At 33.1% G+C, this 20,750-nt stretch overlaps 1 protein-coding gene across 1 annotated transcript in view; it reads left to right on the top strand.

The window, feature by feature from the left end:
• Taf1a (TATA-box binding protein associated factor, RNA polymerase I subunit A) overlaps nt 1-20,283 on the top strand; it is a 28,605-nt gene extending 8,322 nt beyond the window's left edge. The window contains exons 4-11 of the mRNA XM_047521542.1: nt 619-732; nt 2,048-2,246; nt 8,514-8,644; nt 9,880-10,038; nt 13,981-14,047; nt 14,760-14,883; nt 16,267-16,421; nt 18,782-20,283. Coding sequence (XP_047377498.1) covers nt 619-732; nt 2,048-2,246; nt 8,514-8,644; nt 9,880-10,038; nt 13,981-14,047; nt 14,760-14,883; nt 16,267-16,421; nt 18,782-18,894 — 1,062 coding nt within the window. The 3' untranslated portion in view covers nt 18,895-20,283. The remainder of the gene's footprint in view (nt 1-618; nt 733-2,047; nt 2,247-8,513; nt 8,645-9,879; nt 10,039-13,980; nt 14,048-14,759; nt 14,884-16,266; nt 16,422-18,781) is intronic.
• Nucleotides 20,284-20,750: the final 467 nt, after the last annotated feature.

Genomic DNA, 20,750 nt, shown 5'->3' on the forward strand with positions numbered 1-20,750 from the left:
TAAAGTTAATATTATTGAAGTACTTTAAATTGGGGTAATAGAAATAGACATCTGCTCCCAAGAAAAAAGAACACCAAGTTCTTTCACCAAGCTTGGTGATCTGAGGAGAAAATATTTTTAATTAAAATTTGTTCATATTTGATATGAACAAATTCTTAAATTTGTGTTGTAAATAGTAGAATAAATATACTCAGTATTGATAGAATCTTAGGAAACATGGCTATTGCCCTCACTTTGCTGAGAATAAAAATGAGGTTGAGACCAGTTAAGGAGCCAGTATTACCACAATCCTGTTTTCTGACTTATTCTTCCTATACTAATTAAAAGCTTTATATTTAGTGTGTATCTTAACTGCCTCTTCCTCTTTTAGACTACTAAAAATGACACTATTATACTTACCTAGAATTTAAAAATTAATATAAACAATTGAGATGATTTTATCACATAAGATCTAACATTAGTTTTACTGAGTAAAGTATAACATTGACAATTGTGATATCTAGGGAAAGTAATTTTAGATTTTTTTACATGTAATCAGAAAAACAAAACTTATAGGGGAAAAATAGGATAAAGGCAGGGTTGAATTTTACATTTTGGTAGTAATTTTTGCTTTGACAGGTTATTTGGAGGCTTGGAAGTGAAATTCTCTTTTATCACCCCAAAAGCAATGTGGAGACTTTCAGTGCCTTTGCTGATCGGATGAAAAATATTGGCGTCCTGAATTATTTGAAGGTAAGAATGTAGGCTTTGTGGAGTTACATTTTCAGTGTTCATTTTGCTTTCTGAATTGTTTGTGTTAGTGTAAACAATAATGAAGGAAGGGTAAGATACTGGGATAAATAAGAGAAATGAAAGAAAGCAGTGTTGTGCCAGTCATTCCTTAGTTTCTGGTCACCTTCCATGTTGTCTGATGGAAAACACCTCCTCTTTATTCATCTCTGGCTGCCAAAACCAATCCTTCAGGTGTTGAGTTGTGCTTCATAGTTATGACGGGCCAAATTCTAATGTTTGCCTAAGTTATTTGTGCTGAGTTGGTGTTTTTGGAAAAAGCAAAACAAGTGGGGAATTTGAATATGTAAAAATGTTTTAATACCTATGTGGGTGAACCTTCTCCAAATTTTTATATCTTTTACTAAAAGTATTATCAAAAGAACTGAGACATTTCCAAGATTATCCTTTTTTTTTTTATTTTTTAACTAAAAGCACTTTTTCAAAATTTTATAATTTTTAATTGTTTTTTCAAGACCATAAGGTATTTATATTGGAACACAGCCATACATGTTCATTTCCATATTGTCAATAACTGTTTTTTAATGAAAATGAGTAATTGCGAAGAGACCATGTGGCCTGCAAAACCTAAAATATTTACTTTCTAGCCAGTTTTAAATTTTGTTTTGTTTTTAATTTTTCCAAAATTTTAAATTGTGATTTTATATAATGAAACATGCTATCTTAACCAATTTAAGTATATAGTTCAGTAGTATTAACTATATTCACAGTGTTGTACACTATCACCACTATTTCTGAAATGTTTCCATTACTCCAAACAGAAGCTTTATATTTATTAAGCAATAACTCCCATTTTCTCCTCCTCCCATGCCACTGATAGACTCTAAGTCTGTCTTCTTTTTTTATAGATGTTTTATGTAAGTGAAATCATACACTTCTCTTTCCATTGAAATTGATGTTATTCTTCAACACTACTTGTTAAGATGTTTTCTTTGAGCTGATTCACATGTTTAAAATAGTTATATTATTGTCTACTGTAGCCCAAACTAGGAATTAATAGTATGCAAAAATTATGTTCCATTTAATCCTTAACCACACCCTTCTGAAGGGTTAAGGATTGTTTTTTGGCTCTAATTTATGTAGTGTTGTTTCATGTGTCTTTTTAATTTGTTAGGTTGAAGGTATTGGTGACAGGGACAGTATTATATCTTTTGTATTCTATTAAGGACTGAGTCCATCATGTTTTTACCATACTTTTTGACTAATGATTATCTTAATGACTTCAATGACAGTGATCTTTTTCTTATTTCTGGTACAGATCTCCTTACAACATGCATTGTACCTTCTGCATCATGGATTGCTTGAGGATGCAAACAGAAATCTAAGTCAGGCAGAGACATGGAGATATGGTGAAAAATCATCTTCCCAGGAAATATTAATCAATCTTGTTCAGGCCTACAAAGGACTTTTGCAGTATTATACATGGTGTAAAAAGAAAACGGAATTGTCAAAGCTTGGTGAGTGAATATGAATAAACTTTTTTCTTATGGTGAAGAGACTCAAGGACAGAAGGGATCTTAAGGAGTAATCTAGTAATCTACCTATTTACTTCATTCAGATAAATTCTTGATCATCCTTTATGATATTTCTGATATATCAAAAACTTTTCAATCATAAATTAGGTGATTCATTGTTAAATTCATGACCATTTTAGTGATTTTTTTTTTTTTTTGTCAAAGGTAAATAACTGGGTATCATTAGTGAAAACATATTTTATGCAGTAGGTTAAAGAGCTAAGCTCCATTGCAATTTGTATAGAGGTAATTCAGTATCTTAAATAGAAAAGAGGGGGATGACAGTGTCTTGAGTAAGAGAAGTGAAAAATTATAAAGCAGGGGAGGTAGGCCATGTGAAACCCATTTGTTTTCCTAACTATGGAAGTGAAGTATCTACTCTCCCACAGAGTTTGGGAGTCAGGGACCCTGTCTTCAAGAGTGTTGGCTAGTCTGGGGTTGTAGCTCAATGGTAGAGCGCTTGCCTAACATGTGTGAGGCACTGGGATCTATCCTCGGCACCACACAAAAAAATAAACAAAATGAAGGTATTGTGTCCATTTACAACTTTAAAAAAATAAATAAAAAAAGAGTGTTGGCTAGAACAAACTAAATTCTTTTGACAGCCTTGAGTTTTCTCAGGCATTCCTTTTAAGATCCCTAAAGTCATCCTAGGGATATAGTCTTGAGTTAGAAATTAAGTGTTAGTTCAAGTGTTTATAGGTAGGCCATGATTGGGGATAATCCTGAAGAGGGCTTAGGCTCAGAGGAGCCATTTGGAGTTTGCTCTAGGAAAGAGTTTTTGAATTTGTAAGAAAGGTTATAAATTTTCTTTGTCAACCATTACCGCATGTAATAAACCCTCTTCTTGTGTGTTTAGAGTGGAGTTTAGTTTGTTCCTTGTTATCGATCCCCAGAATAATGTTTAAAGAATAGAGCAAGATAAAAAGTCATTCCTGTACAAAGGTTATAATGAAGTTTTCTTGATTTACAGACCATACCAAAATTGAGCACTCAGAACTCAAACTGAGTTCCCTTTCTCTTAGCCTTTGGTGATATTATCCTCTCCTACTCCCAGATTTATATTCTTTGGAGCTCTATGATTATCTGCACTTTTCTGTCCCTTGTGTAGTTTTCCTCCTTAGCTTCTCAAGAATTAAGGCTTTTCTGTTTTCACATCCTTCATCCCAATTGTAGTCCTGGTATTTATCACCTTTTATGTGATAAACACTATTTCCTTATTATTCTTATGTAGTAAGTAATATTTCCTTTGTCCCTAGGCACATAGATCTCAATTCTCTTTTTTTCTTATGTTACCTCCTTTTGTCTCCCAAGGTGCTTCTGAAAGGCTGTTGTGTTAATCTTGTGAGCTCTTTGCAGTTTCCTCATCTATATTACCCTCTGCCCTTCAAGACTCATTGAACCTGCCCCAGCACCTGAGTTATAATACCTTAAACCTTCTGTATCAACTGCCTGTTCAACCTGTATCATTTGGCTTTTCATCTCTTGCTTTTTAATTTAAGTTTTTCCAGGTATACTTTATGCTGTGTCTTCTCATTTAGACTAAGCCACCTTTTGGTGTCACATATTTGTCCTTTCTTTCAACTTTGCTATCATTTCTGATATAATTTTCTTTTTTCCTTTATTTCTTTTAACTTTGCTTTTATTTCTGGTATAATTTTCTTTTTAAAAAGGCTTATTGATATTAATTGATTAGGTGAGTTTTAAAGGCACTATTTACTTTTCTTGTTACACATGATAGGAAGAACTTAAGCAAATATTTGACTAAAGCAATTGGAATATGACATTTAGACTCACTCCCACGGATAGATTCAGTACTTTTGGGTAGCTGATATTTTGTTCTCTAGCAACAAGAGGTAAAGATGAGATACTATATGGAGCTTTTAATATGATCTTTAAACTCAAATGTCTGTTTAATGAGACAAAAAGATGGGACTAGTTCTTCATAACCAAACTCATAAGAACTTAACATGTGAACTTGTGCCTAGAATTTTTCCTTGCTGCTCTGACTGTTGTTGTGTTTGATGTATTTGGTGAATGAAATCTCTTCATACCCAGTTTATATTTAGGGATCTGACTTTATTTTTTTCCTTAAAATTTTTTTTCAGCATCATTTCTTACCTACTTTCTTTGTCATCTCATTTCTAAGTGCATATTGGCCACTTGGAAAAGAATATCAATGCCTATTTTTGTTTTGTGGTGTTATGTTGTGCTTCTACTACTTGTTGCTGTTTGAACCTTAAGATTACAAAGTATAATATAGGCAGGAAAAGTATATGAAATAAATGATTGATGTAATGCATAAGTTTAAAGTTGCCATCCCTCTAACTACTACCCAGATTAAGGAGCATAGCATTGCTGTCACCATAATCTAAAAGTTTCCCATGTGTGCTTTCCTGATCATACTTCATCCTGCTCTGTATCAAGAAAATCACTGTAAGGACTTGTATGTTTCTCATTCTCTTGCTTTTCTTTATATTCTATCCACTTGGGTATGCATCTGTAAACAGTGTAATTTAGTTTTGCTTATATATGTATTTCTTGCCTATATATAACTTTTTACTGTGTTTATGTTTTGGGCCTTGCATATTTTATTCAGCATTGATTTTTAAGACACTTTTATATTGTTGAATGTAACTCTAGTTTATTTTTACTGCTATAAAACGTTATTCACACTAATTATTTCTTCTGTTGTTGATGGCCCTTAGAGTATTATAGTTTTGGGGTATCACAAATGTTACTTTGAAATTAACCCCTTTTGATTTCTGCATCACAGGTACACATAAGCATGCTTTAATAGAAGTAGAGTTGTCATAGAGTATATGCATCTTCAGCTTCAGAATTACTCAGCATTTTGTTACTATAATGAAATACCTGAGGAAGCTAACTTTACAAAGAGAAAAGGTTTATTTAGCTCACAGTTTTGGAGACTTGGTATCCAAGATTGGGTGACCCTGCTGCAGGTAGGAGCAAGTAGTCACTTCTTGAATATGAATGCCAAGGAAAGAGGGTAGATCCAGGCTTGTTTCTGTTCTAACAGTCCTCTTACTGGAACACAAAAGGGTACGTGAGAATTAGCTCATGCCTCCTATGACATGAGTACCTCTCTCTAGGCCCCATCTCCCACTGTTTCCATCTCCCAACAGTACCACACCATAGCCCAAACTAGTAATCATAGTGTATCTTTGGGGAACAAAAACCATAGCAATATATAATATACTAAACTCTTTCCAAAGTAGTACTAATTTATACTCCACTGGTAGTCTGATTAGGGTTTTCTTTTGCCAGTATTTTCCTCAACGTTTGTTAATTTTAGAATTTTTATATCTGCCTGTTTATTGGGTACAATGGTCTCATTTAAAAAAAAAATAATAGCTTTATTGAAAATTGAGGTATAGTTCACATACCACATAAATATACCCTCTTAAAGCATATAGTTTTTAGTAGTTTCACAGAGTTGCACCATCATGACCACAATCAATCTTGGAACATTTTCATCACCCCTAAAAGAAACCCCAAACCCTTCATTTCTTTGCAAGCCCCTAGCCAACCACAAATCTACTTTCTGTCTTTATAGATATTTGTGTATTCTGGAAATTTCATGCAAGTGGAACTATGTATACAATATGTGGTCTCTGTCACTTAGCACAATGATTTTAAGGTTGCAAGTAACCGTACTTCATTCCTTTTTGTTGTTGATTAGCATACCTTTGTATGAGATACCACATTTATTCCATATTTGTCAATTGATAGACATTTGGGTGGTTTCCACTTTTTGGTTTTGATTGTTTTGAATAATGTTACTGTGAATATTCATGTACAAATTTTATTTTTCTTGAATATGTTCCTAAGAGTGAAATTACTGGGTTATATAACTATGTTTAACCTTTTGAAGGAGCACTGGATTTTTTCCAAAGTAGCTGCACCATTTTAAATTCCCACCATTAGGTATGTAAGGGTAGTAACCCATATAACCTCACCAGCACTTGTCATTATCTTTTTCATTGTAGCCATTCTTGTGGGTGTGAATTGGTATCTCATGGTTTTGATTTGCATTTCTATAGGAAATAATTATGCTGAGCTTTTTTTGTATGCCCATGGGCCATTTGTATGTTTTGGAGAAATTTATGTTTATGTCTTTTGCATATACTTTGATTGGATCACTTTTTTTTTTTTTTTTTTTTTTTTTTTTTTTTTTAAGTTTTTGGGTCATGAGTTCTTTATATATCCTAGACAGAAGTCTCCCTTTTTTGGCAGGGGTGGGTACTAGGTATTGAACTCAGGGGCACTTGACCACTGAGCCACATCCCCAGCCCTATATTTTGCATTTTATTTCAAGATAGGTTATCACTGAGTTCCTTAGCACCTCCATTTTGCTGAGGCTGGCTTTGAACTTGTGATCCTCCTGCTTCTACCTCCTGAGCTGCTGTGATTACAGCTGTGGGCCACCACACCTGGCTAGATAGAAGTCTCTTAATGGATGTACCAGATGCACACAGATACAGGATTAGCAAATACTTTCTTCTATTCTGTGGGTTGTCTTTTTACTCTTTTGATGATGTCCTTTGAAACACAAAAGTTTTTTTACTCTGATGAAGTTCAAATTATGTGTTTTGCTTTTGTTGCTTGTGTTGTTGTCATCATATCCAAGAAACCATTGCCCACTTCAAGGTCACAAAGATTTCCACTTAGAAGAGTTTTGTAATTTTAACTTTAGCATTTAGGTCTTTAATCTATTTCAAGTTAATTCTTGTGTGTGATATGAGGTAAGCAATAATTCAACTTCATTATTATACATGTGAGTATCAGGTGTTCCAACATAGTTATTGAAAACAATTATTTCTCATTGACTTGTCTTGGTATCCTTCTTGAAAATCAGAAGCCATAAACGTGAAAGTGTTATTTCTGTACTCTAAATTTTCTCTTATTGATCTATGTATGTCTATCCTTACACCTGTATCATACTGTTTTGATGATTGTAGCTTTGTAATAAATTTGAGATTATGGTATAAATCTCCCAATTTTGTTCTTTTTAAAAATTGTTTTTACTATTCTCAGTCCCTGAGTTTTTCATATAAATTATAGTATACCTTGTCCATTTGTGCAAAAAGATTACCTGGGGTTTTGATAGGAATTATATGAATCTATAGACTAACAATAGTAATCTTCCAACCTAGGTGCCTGAGGTATCTTTATTTAGATCTTTTAAAATTTCTTTCAACAGTATCACTTTTCAGAATGTAATTTATCTCTTTTGTAAAATTTATTCCTTTTATAAAACAGTGCTTTTACAAATGGCATTATTTTCCTAATTTAATTTTCTGCTTGTTCATTGCAAGTTTATAGATACAAGATTCAATTTTATGTATTTATCTTGTACCCTGCAACCTTGATGAACTCATTTATTAATTCTAATAAGTTTTTGATGGAGTCTTAGGATTTTCTACATAGAAAATATAGTTTTACATCTTCCTTTTCAATCTAGATGTGTTTTCTATTATTTGCTTTAAGCCCTAGCTAAAACCTTCAGTATAATGAATAAAAGTAGTGAGAGAGGACACTTTGTCTTGTTCCATATTTTAGGAAAAAGCATGCAATCTTTCATTATTAAATTTCATCTTTACTATGGGTTTTTCATAGGTCCTGTTTATCATATTGAGGAAATTCCTAGATTGTTGATGATCACAAGATGATCATGTAGTTTTTGTCCTTTATCCCATTGATTGGTTTATATCAATAGATCTTTATTTATTTTAATAGATTTTCAGTTGTTAAGCCAACCTTGCATTCCTAGAATAGATCCCACTTGAGCATGATGTATTATTATTTTTATATGTGACTCAGTTTACTGTCGTCTTGTTGAGGAGCTTTGCATCTATGTTCATAAAAGATCTCTAGTTTTCTTGTGTTATCTTTGTCTGCTTTTGGTATTAAGATGACAACTGGTCTCATAGAATAAGTTTGGGGTGTTTCCTTTTTTTTGAAGAATTAGTTTATTTCTTAAAATGTTTGTTAGAGTTTGGTAAGCCATCAGGACCTGAAATTTTCTTGAGGATTTTCTGAGTATTAATTTAATAGAAGTTCTTAATACCAAATGTCTATCTGTGCATCTGTCTGTCTGTCTGTCTCTCTCTCTCTTTTTTGTGATGTTGGGGATTGAACCTGGGGCCTTCCCCAAATGATTTTTAAAAACCTTTTATCTTTGCACAGATGAGGATGATTATGCATACAGCACAGCAACCCAAAATATGCTCAGTGAGAGCTGGAAGACATCTGTAAATATTTGTGCATTGATTAAAACTCCTGGAGTTTGGGACCCTTTTGTGAAAAGTTATGTAGAGGTAAGTAGACTTTCATAAAATTTATTAATTTCATTTTTGTCCTAAGCGTATGCAAAGATTGCATGCCTAATTATTTTTATTGATCAGAAGGATATTTAATAGAGAAAATTGGAAACCTAACTAAATAAATAGAAAAAGCAAAAATAATATGGTATATTTCTGTTTTGGTCTAAATAATTTACTTATTAATATGCTGTTAATGTTACTCTTTTTTATTTTCATCACTAGAAAAGTTGTCATAGTCAAATATCTGTACAATAAATAGCAATATAATTTTAAGTGTCCATTTTGTATTATTCTTGTTGAGCTTAAAAGGAAAACTGAAAGATCTTTTATGATTTGGTAGGATATAGAAAGTAAGTGAACAAAAATCTGAAACTAGGTCACAATATATGGGATGAAGAATAATGACTTAGAAAGTTTATGAAGATACTCCATTATCTCAGAGTCATTGTAAAAAGGCCATCTGTGGGCAGTGGTTGTAGCTCAATGCTAGAGTGCTTGCCTAGCACATGTGAGGCACTTAGTTTGATCCTTAGCACCACATTGTTTAAAAAAGTAAATAAAAAAAGGTAGTGTGTGTACAACTAAAAATAATTTAAAAAACATTTGCCAGAGAGCTTTGGTACTAAACACTAGAAGTTAAATCTTCAAAATAAATTGCTCTGTGAATTTTTGAGTAAGAAAGTGGTAATTATTATAATCGCCAGAACCATATCCTAGTTAATCTATGAAATACTGTGTAAAGATAGAAACAAAATGGAAGGAGCTATAATTGTCATGCTCTCTTTTGTAATTGAAGTTATATATGGGGCACCGAGGTTAGTTGGCATCATATTTTACATTAATATTCTCACTCTGAGGACATTAATTTCTTATAAGAACAGTTTTTATGTTGAAATTACTGTATTTTTTCAGTAGCAATAGCATAAGGAAAAGTGAGAACCCATGTAGGCCTCTGTTTTTGTTTTAATTGTTGATGAACATTTATTTATTAGTATGCAGTGCTGAGAATCGAACCCAGTTCTCACACACGCTAGGCAAATGCTCTACCCCTGAGCCAGAATCCCAGCCCATAGGCCTCTGTTTTAAAGTGTTTTTTTTCATAGATGATGTAACATATGCTAGTGGAAGCAAAAATTATTATTGTTCCTTATATAGTACTATTTGTCAGTTTTGTTCTCCTTAGTAAAGATGTGTGATTCAACTATGATATTATGACTTATTTTATATAGATGCTGGAATTCTGTGGTGATCAAGATGAGGCCCGAAAGATACTCACTAATTATGCTTATGATGAAAAGTTCCCATCAAATCCGAATGCCCATATATACTTATACAATTTTCTAAAGAGAGAAAAGGCACCTAGAGCGAAACTGTTAAACGTGCTTAAGGTATAGACTTTTTTATTTCAGTATTTGAACAGTATTGGAGATTTACATTCAGACATTTCTTAGGTTATTGTTTTCCAACTTTTTGTACTATAGCACTCATAGAAAATGACATTGTATGAATGATATGCTGAGGTAAACAGAGAAAACTGCTCCATCTGCAGGCTTCTAGGAAGATACCCTACTTCTACTGAGAAGAGAGGATCAGTGCTTTAGAAACCCTTTGCCACTCTGGTTGGAGAATTCTGTATTTTTTTTTTAATCAGTGATTGAAATTTAACTTACATATAGTAAATGCACTTATTTCAGGTGTATGCTTGGATATGTTTTAACATATATCCATGTCACTTTCATGATATAAAGCATTACTGTCACTTCCAAAAGTTCTTCAATTCAAAGCCCATCTACCCACATATTCCTGCCTCCAGTCAGTCACTGCTCTGCTTTTTGAAACCATGGATTAATTTTACCTTTTGTGGATTTTCATTTTTTTTTTGGTCTGGCTTCTCTTGCTCAGAGTTTTCGTCATGTTAGTACTTCATTTTTGGGGGGGTGGTGTGGGTGAGAAGGTACCAGGGATTGAACTCAGAGGCACTCAAACACTGAGCCACATCCCCAGCCCTATTTTATATTTTATTTAGAGACAGGGTCTTACTGAGTTGTTTAACTTCTCGCTGTTGCTGAGACTGACTTTGAACTCAAAATCATCTTGTCTCAGCCTCCTGAGCTGCTGGGATTATAGTACCTGATAGTACTTCATTTGTGTATGATAGCTTTTTGAACATTTGGCTTTTTTTTTTTTCCTAAGTTCTGTTTTTGGGGATGTTCTAATTAGTTATACATGACAGTAGAATGCATTTTGACACATCATACATAAATGGAGTATAGCTTCTCATTTGTCTGGTTATACTTGATGTAGAGTTATACAGGTCATGGAATCATACATACATATAAGGTAATGGTGTCTGATTCATTCTGTTATTCCTACTCCCATGCCCCCTCCCTTCCCTTCACTCCCCTCTGTCTAGTCCAAAATACCTCTATTCTCCCCCAACCCTTATTGTGAATTAGTATCCACATATCACAGAAAACTTTTAGTCTTTGGTTGTTTCAGTTTGGTTTATTTCACTTAGCATAATATTCTCCAGTTCTATCCATTTACCGGCAAATGCTATAATTTCATTCTTCTTTAAGGTTGAGTAATGTTCCATTGTGTACACATACCACAGTTTCTTTATCCATTCATCTGTAGAAGGGCACCTAGGTTGGTTTCATAGTTTATTTATTGTGAATTGAGCTGCTATAAATATTTATGTGACTGTGTCACTGTAGTATACTGATTTTAAGTCCTTTGACTGGGTCAAATGGTGGTTCCATTCCAAGATTTCTGAGGAATCTCTGTACTACTTTCCATAATGGTTGCACCATTATGCAGTCCCACCAGCAATGTATTTGAGTGTACCTTTTTCCACACATCCTTGCCAACATTTATTGTTGCTTGTATTCTTGATGATTGCCATTCTGTCTGGAGTGAGATGGAATCTCAGTATAGTTTTGATTTGCATTTCTATAATTGCTAGAGATGTAAAACATTTTTTCATATATTTGTTGATTGATTGTATTTCTTCTTTTGTGAATTATCAAACATGTGGCTTTTTGACTGTTACGAATAATGTTGCTAAGAACATTCATGTATGTCTCTGTGTGCACATATATTTTCATTTTTCTTGGGTAGCTACATCATTGCTGAGTAAGGAAAGGTATATCTTTAACTTCCTAAGAAACCACCCAACTGTTTTCTGAAGTGATTGTACCATTAACATTCCCACCATCTATGTGTGAAAGTTCAGTTTCTCTACATCCTCTCCAACATTTGATATTGTAAATTTTGGGGGGTTATAGCCATTTTAGCTATGTCTGCTTTACATTTATACCAGCAAAGCATGCAGTTTCGGTTTTTCCACATTATTGCCAACTCTTACTTTTTTTCATTTTGATAGTAGCTATTCTAGTAATATTATATCCCAGTAGTAGTGAGGTATCTCGGTTTTGATTTATGTTTCCATAATGGCTCCTGATGCTAGAGCATCTTTTTGTGACCATTTATCGTCTTTGCAGAAATGTCTGTTCCAAGAATTCAACTCCTTTGCCCTTTTAAAATTGGATTGTTTGGTTTTGGAATATTGAATTGTAGAAATTTGTGTGTTGGATTAAACCTTGGGCCTCAGGTATCCTACACCCCCACCTGGTATAGCAGTCCTTTATATATTTAGTGGTTAGTTTTTAATCTATTTTAGCGGAGAAAGAAGAAAGGTTATTTTTTCAACCTAAATAGATGACTAACAGAAATTCTTACTAGTCTTCTTTTCAAAGTCAGTCAGTTTCAATTTTGTACTTTAGTTGTTCACCAAAATTGACATTAAATCTTAATATGTGGAAGTTACATTTGATAAAATTTTCAGTAGGCTTTGTTTTACTAAACATAGTACTTTTAAAATTACTTTTTAAATTTTATTCTCCTAGATTTCCTTTTACCCATTTTACAACAAAATATTAAGGATAGTTAAAAGCAAGGCACTCAGGTTTGCCAATCACTGAATGGTATTTTTGAGAGAGTTTTTTTGAAATGTTACAGGTAATCACTATGGTAAACATTTATTCTTAAGACATTATAGACTTAGGGAGAAATGCTTTTTTTCCTTTTGAGAAGTCAAGAGCTTAATAGTTGTGTTTAATAGCAGATTGGGTACAGTAAAAGAGAGGATTAATGTCATGCATAGAAAAAGCAGCCTAAAGCACAGAGAGTAAAAAGGGTGGAAGGTGCAGAAAAGATTGTATTTGGGTACTTGGTGAAAAGATCTGATACCTGTAATTGGAGTCTTGGAGAAGACAGAAAGTGGGACAAAAATAAATGATAATGGTAATAAAAACAATATTTGAAGAGCTAATGACTAAGAATAAACTGAAGAAATTTTATAGGTCTGGTGGTCTTTTATTTGATCTGGGTACTGGTCACCTGAGTGTGTTAAACTTCATGAAAGTTTATTGAATGTCACAGGACTTATAACTTTCTAGTATATATATTTCAATAAAAAGTTAAAACTAAGTGAATTAAACCATATAAAAAATTCCATGAATGACAAAAATGTGATTTTGGTAGGAACCAAGTTTTAATAATATTCTCTGTATGTTGATCTTTATTATTGCACTTGGTTGATTGACCTTTTACAAACTATTAAGAGAAGTTTAACAAACTTTTTATATTTTTGGAAATTATTTCATTGTAAGTTCAGAGTACCCCCTGGAAAGTAGTTAGTGAATTTATGTTCAGTATTATGTGTGTTGAAATGAGAAATACTATAAAATTTTGTTTTTTGCATATTCATAAAAATAGTCCTTTTTTTTTTTAAAGAGAAATTTCTCCCTATTGTGTAAAGGAATTGTTAAATTGTTTACCCATCTAATCTTGGTGTACTGTGTTCCTGAGTATAATCTTCAAAATTGATACCCCTGTCTTTTTGAATTTTTGTTTTATATAATATGGTATATAAAGATATTATATTTAATCTGTATATAACACTTTATAATCTGTGATCTGGCCTGATCAGTATTTTCTGTGATTTTTTTTCCCCTCAGCCCTGGCTTCTGAAAATAAATTATTTTAAGTGTGGTAAAAATCATATATGTGTGTAAGATGCAAATAAGAATTCTCCTCATCTGTTTCCTTCAATAATCTTGTCTATCATGTTAATAGGATTTTTTTTTTAATTCTTTACAGAGAATACTTTCTATACCCAAATTAAAATTGGGTAAAAGCAAAGTATCTTTTAAATCCTTGATTAACTTACCAAGAGCATATTTAACCAATGAGAACTTTATTTGAAATTAAGTTAAAATTTGAGAAATATCTTTGTATAAATTACAAGATTTTCTTTTTTTTTTCAGATTTTGTATCAGATTGTACCCTCTCATAAACTGATGCTAGAATTCCATTTGTTACTTAGAAAATCAGGTAAACAAGTTTTTGTTTTATGCCTCTTTGGATAGATAAGCTATAGTCAAAGGAATCAACCACCTATGACCCAGTGGCCAAATCTTCCTCTTGCCTGTATTTATAAATCAAGTTCCATTAGAGCTTATTCATTTATGTATTTTCTGTGACTGCTTTTGCACTACAATGGCAGAACTGTGGTTGTAAGAGAGACTTGTATAGCTAAAATATTTATTATCTGGCCCTTAACAGAAGTAGTTTGCCTACACCTGCTATAGAACATCAGTTACATATTGTAAAAAGAGAAATGGTTCAATTTATGTAATTTCACTTTGTTTTAATGCCTCCTGAACTGTAGGATAGAAAAGAACATGCTTCTTAGAAGAAAATCAGTCCACTAATCCAAATCGGTGCAAGACTGCATCAGTCCTCTAGCTAAGGGGAATGTACCAAAGATGCCAAAATAGGGCAGGTACTTTAACCCATGTTCTCAGTAGTATATAAATCAATGCATATAACCAATATGGGGATCATACTCAACACTTTGACCTCATTAGCTTGTTTGATATTATTAAGAGTTCTTCTAATTGGGGAATATGAGCATAATGAAATGTTTTAAACCATTAACCAAACTAGATGGCCTATCATTCAGTTTTATCTGCTGTACATATCTTTTTAGCTTTATGCAGTTCTTTACTACCTTATGTAAACTTTAACTGTTATAATGTTTCAGAAAAAGAAGAGCACCGTAAATTGGGGTTGGAAGTATTATTTGGAGTCTTGGATTTTGCTGGATGCACGAAGAACATAACTGCATGGAAATACTTGGCTAAATATTTGAGACAGCTCTTAATGGAGTAAGAAACCGATTTATTATGGATCATCATAGATATTTCCCCCATGTTGCAGCTAATATCTATTGATTTTGAAAGTGTTATGCTTATATATTTGGATTTCTTCGGCTTTTTTCTTATGAGTGTGTCAGAAGCTAGAAAATACAAAATTGCAAACTTAATATACAACCCTTCTCTCCAGATACTTTGTACTATCAAAATAAGTACTATATTTTGTAAGTCCATTGTGAGCTGGGTATGTAAAACTGTACTTATTTGTACTTTGTGTCAGAATAAAGGATACTACAAAATTGTTTTATTTATATATTATACCCGTTTTAATTGTATAGGGTATCTAGGGTAAGTGGAAAGTTGTTTCAGATCTCAAAACTGACTTGACCCTGGAAAAAAGAGTACTGATTATAAGTTGTTGGTGTGTATGTGTCTTAGTTTATTTGGGTTTCTGTAACAGAATATCATAATTTGGCTATTATATAAGAGAAATTTATTTTTACAAGTTCTGGAAGGTAGGAAGTCCAAAATGAAGGCACCAGCAGATTCATTATCTGATGAGGAACAAATCTCAGTTGATAAAGGGTGCCTTCTGCCTCTTCCTTTAGCTAAATTCAAATTATGATGTACATATTTGTCCCCATGAATTTTGTGGGAATGGGGTTGGGGAAAAGCATTTGGATCATAGCAGTGAGTGTGATTTATTGGCACACTCACTGTAAACTACTTTTATAAAGTACTCTTTAAACCCCTGCTAGACCATAGGACTTTTGAAAGTCAAGAAATGTAATGTTTGCTTTATAAAATTCTAGACATATAGGTGCTAAGTATTTACTCAAATTATTGATGAACATTTATCATCGCCTTGATTCAGCTGTCAGATCCATGTATTCATGCTTTACAATAATGACATTTTAATTAAATTTTGGTAGCATATAATTTAACATAAGGCTTAAATTAACTTTTAAATAATTATAGTAGTATTCTGTGTACCAGATACTGTGCAAGGAGCTTTATGTGAAACCTGCTCTATTACTGGACTAATTTAGTCCTAATAACAATTCCATGAAATAAGTATCATTTTTATCCTCAAGGAAATTGAGGCTCAGAGAGCTTAAGCAACTTGCTCAAGATCATATAGTAAATGGAAGATCTGAAATTTAAATCCAGGATTTTTACTTCAGAGTCTATGCTGTTAATCACTTTGCTGTAATGAACTGGCTCTTTAGTTAAGTGGAAATTAGAATGTGGAGATCAAAGAGAAACAGAAAATATTTGCTTTTATGCTATTGATGATGTTAAGTCTGGAAACATCTTCCTTTAGCTAAATTCAAATTATGATGTACAGATTTGTCCCCATCACTGACTTTCCCTTTTGACATTTTTGTTTTTTAGGAATCATCTTGTGTGGGTTCAAGAAGAGTGGAACTCCAGGAAAAACTGGTGGCCAACTTTTCACTTCAGCTACTTTTGGGCAAAAAGTGATTGGAAGGAAGATACAGATTTGGCTTGTGAGAAAGCTTTTGTAGCTGGAATACTGTTAGGAAAAGGTATATTTTTGTTTTCTTTCAATTTTATCTTTTGGATGGTTTTGAAATTACAAAATATGATCATTTATTCACTGTAGAGCTTATCCAGTGTGATCCCAAAGGATTCTGAATACTTGAGAAATAACTGTTGAATGAAAGAGTGGATCCTGAGTTGGGACCTGGTGATGTGCTTATAAGAATCCCCTTGGGTTAGAAACTGATTTCATGTTGTTGATTGTGATTATTTTTCATGCCCTGACTTGGGAGTTGTTGGGGGCATTAAGATACACCATGCAGATTGTTTCACAATCACTGTTTGGCTTTGCTGTATAGATTTACTGAGACCTTCCACTAACCAAGAATGTTCTTTCATGACCTCATTGTTCTTTATTAGGTCTATATTATATTTAGTTAAATGTTCCCATTAGGAGAAAACGTTTTTGTCCCCTTAAGAGAAAGAATACTGACTGGGTGTGGTGGTGCATGCCTGTAATTGCAGTGACTTGGGAGAGTGAGACAGGTGGATCTTGAGTTCAAAGCCAGCCTTAGCAACAGTGAGCTACTAAGTAAGACCCTCCTGTCTCTAAATAAAATATAAAATAGGGTTGGGGATGTTACTCAGTGGTCGAGTGCCCTGAGTTCAATGTTCAGTACTCAAAAAACAACAAACAAACAAACAAAAACCTCTCCTATTAACTTATCAACTATTTCTCTTAAAAGGAAAGATAAATTGATCTTTTCTTTATGGAATATTTTGACCAATAAAACTCCTACATGCTTTGTATCACTGAAATATTAAAGGTGTCCAGTGCTGAAATGAAACTGCCACAGAATGTCCAGAAATGAAGAAAGTAAATCTTGACAATGACCACTAGTAAGATATATTTTGCTAGGGAGTTTAAAGTGTCCTAAAGAGATTCTTCAGTTCATTTTGTATTATGGTTTGTATTATTTTCAAATTCGTATCAGTATATGTTTCAAATGGTTACTAAAATTAATAAAATACTAGTTTTGTGGGAAGAAAGGGTTTAAGAAAGTAATTTTAAAGTGGCTTTTTAATACATTGATGACAAGGAACATCAGTGTTATTTGGATTGTTATTTTCTTCTACTTTATGAATATGGAGTCCAAAGATCAGGACGAACTTTCTCATTCTCACACTTGTCATTTGACTTAGGTCAAGCAATTAACCTTTGGAATTTTCCTCTGTGAAACAGACTTTGTAACATCAGACCATATTTGTGTACAGGATTGTTGTAAATACCATGTGGATATCACATCAAAGTGCTTTATTGTAGGAATATCAGGCATTGTTAAAATGGGCACATCTCCTCTATTTGGCTGTTAGTGTGCAGTGAGTGAATCTCTTCAAAAACTGAGCTATATTTTCTTCTTGTTCTGTTTATCATCATTATACCATCATACTCAAAGTCTGCTTTTGCTTTGTGCTTAGAGTGGGGTGTAGTAGCTTTCCTTCTTCCCATGCTGTATGAGAAGCAAAACAGGCCCCTTTCTCTGGAGGGACCTTTTCTTGTTGGAATTCAGTTATTTGTTTGCCTTGCTACTTCAGCTCTCAAATGTGTTTACAAAGAGGTAATATTTTGTAGTTTATTTACCTTTTTCTGTTCTTGCTGGGAAAGGAGAGAAGCTCTTTCAGTTTTCTATGTAGGTGGGACCAGAAATCTGGACCTAAAATAGTTTGTGTTTACTAAAGTGGTATGATATATTTTTTTTTAATTTGTAATTTTTTTGTATTTTTGAAAGATTATTTGGAAACAATTTTATATTTATGGAAAAGTTACAAAGAACTTATACAGAGTTCCCACAAACCCTTCACTCACATTCCCTAATGTTAATATCTTACATATGCACAGTACTTTTTTCAAAACTAAGAAATTAACATTGGTACAATGTGATATGTTTTGAAACACATATTAGCATGAAAGTCTTAGCTACCTAGGAGACTAAGGCAGGAGGATCACTTGAGTCCAGGAATTTCTAACTGTGATAGATCCACTTATGCTGATTTAGAAGCTAACTTTGAGAGGGAAGCAGTGCTAATTTGCTCTTGGAGAAGGTTCCTTTAATGTATGAATATACATAATATATAATGTGTATATCACTGTAGGATTTGGGGGAAGAGAAGGGAAAAAGCTAAAATATGTCTTATAATGGATCAAAGATTTTTATGACGTAATACATTTCATTGGTGGCAGCTTTTAGAATATGTGTAGGCTATACTGATATAGATAATACAAATAAGTCTATTTTCATAATCATTAGTATGCCAGAGTTGAATCAAAAATTTAAAAATACAGATGTTTACTTTAAAAATTTTGATGATAAATATTGAAACCTTTTGCTCTTTTTTTTTTTTAAAGGTTGTAGGTATTTTCGATATATTTTAAAACAAGATCATCAAGTGTTACGGAAGAAAATTAAGCGAATGAAGAAATCAGTGAAAAAATACAGTATTGTAAATCCAAGAGTCTGATATTAAATTTTAGTTATTTCACAGTTGTAGCTACACAGTATAGCAGTAGATTGTTATTAAATGTATTTATTTGATAGTTTAAGAAGGTAGTTTATATGACTATAAAAAGTATTTTTGTATTTTTTTGTATTTCCTTTTACTGTAAGTTATAACTAGAAAAATAATGCCACTGCCTTTGTTCCTTGTAAATATATATATATACACATACATATTTTCTTTTTTGGAATGTTAAATGGAACTTTTTTTATATTTTATGGAATATTTTTTTCATTTCTTCTATAAATGAAAAAACATGTTTAATTAGAGAATGTAACTCTGTAGCAATTATTACTTGAAGATAACTTGCCTCTGACTGTTATGTAATAAAATACAACTAGTGGTACAAAATAAATTTCTGTTCTTTCAGACTGTAAATTTACCCATGTTAGATTTACCACCATGAGAAAATAGTGATGAGTTCTGTTGAGAAATTTTGGAAAGAGAGATGAATTTAGGAAATGACTTTTTTCTTTTTTTTTAAGACATGGAAATTTAGGGTTGAGACTTTTTTTCTACCAGATAGAAAAAGACCTTCGACTACAGAGGAGTATCTGGATCAGAGAGGTAGTGGGAACTGGCTGTTTCAGCTGGCACTGGCCTAATTTAAAAAGGCTGTTAGGTTTGTAATTGCCTGGCACAGCAATCTTAAGATGCTTTAGAACACACATGTCTTCTTGGCTTTCTTGGAAACTAGAATGCAGCAGTAAGCAGTTGCCTGAAGGAGGAAACCTTACCAGTGAAATAGTAATCCAGCATCACACAGTAAGCCCAGTGGGACGGTTTTTTGAGAACACAAGCTGGGCTTGATAGCTTGTTGTGATTACTGAGTGTTAAAGTAAGTGCTTCAAAAATGCCTGCCTTTTATTCATTTCATGTTCAGATAACTAGTAATTGAGTTCTATGAAGGCTCACTAACTTTACAGTAAGCCTAACTTTAAAGCAGCTGCAAGAAAATTGGGGGATAAATTATGCTTTGTCAATTTATATTTCAGTGTTATTTTGTACTTGCTAAAACCAGTTCTATCAATAAATATCTAACCTTACAATGTACACATAAAACAAGTAGGTATTCCAACAGAGCCAGAGGGAACCAAGCTAAAGCCACTGCATAAATAGGTCTAACTTTATTGCTGGGAGTGGAAGATTGGGTTGTGTAGGAGTTCTGTATAAGATAGACCACCACTCAAGGAATGAAATTCCCAGATAATGTGGACAAAATCTCAAAGTGTAGGCCAAGTAAACCAGGGCATCTATTCCCTGAAACCTTTGTCAAAAAGCTATAAAATAGCTAGAGAATGGAGGTAAGAATGAGAGTAGATATGGTTCTTGGTTTCTATACAAAACTTACTTTCCTAGAATTTTTATAACATGTTCATATCTGACTTTCAATAAAAGCAGTGTGAGTCAACATTTGTGGACATTATTTCAGATCCACTGAAGTTAAAGTCAGTTCCATGAATAATAACAGGGGCCAAAATTTATGAAGCACTATGGACTTTATATTTCATCATATCGCCACCACATTTCTGTGAATTATTCCTGTCTTACCAAGTTATTGCTCCTTGGAGATGCCAGTAACTTGCTAAGGTCACAGCTAGTAGGTGTTGGCACAAGGTTCCTAACCCAACAAGTATGATTCTGAAGCTCGCACACTTGGGTGCTAACCGATTGCCTCCCAGTCAAGTCACTTTTTGCTACCTGCACAGCACCGAGCTAGGTAGCCAGAAAAAGAATAGAAGGGATTCATAACCCAGAGGCCATTGGCTCAAGCAAAAACTGTTCTCACTCTCCCAAGCTATTGGTAGGCTTCCCACTTT

This window comes from Sciurus carolinensis, chromosome 12 (genome assembly GCF_902686445.1).
Source record: "Sciurus carolinensis chromosome 12, mSciCar1.2, whole genome shotgun sequence".
NCBI lineage: Eukaryota > Metazoa > Chordata > Mammalia > Rodentia > Sciuridae > Sciurus > Sciurus carolinensis.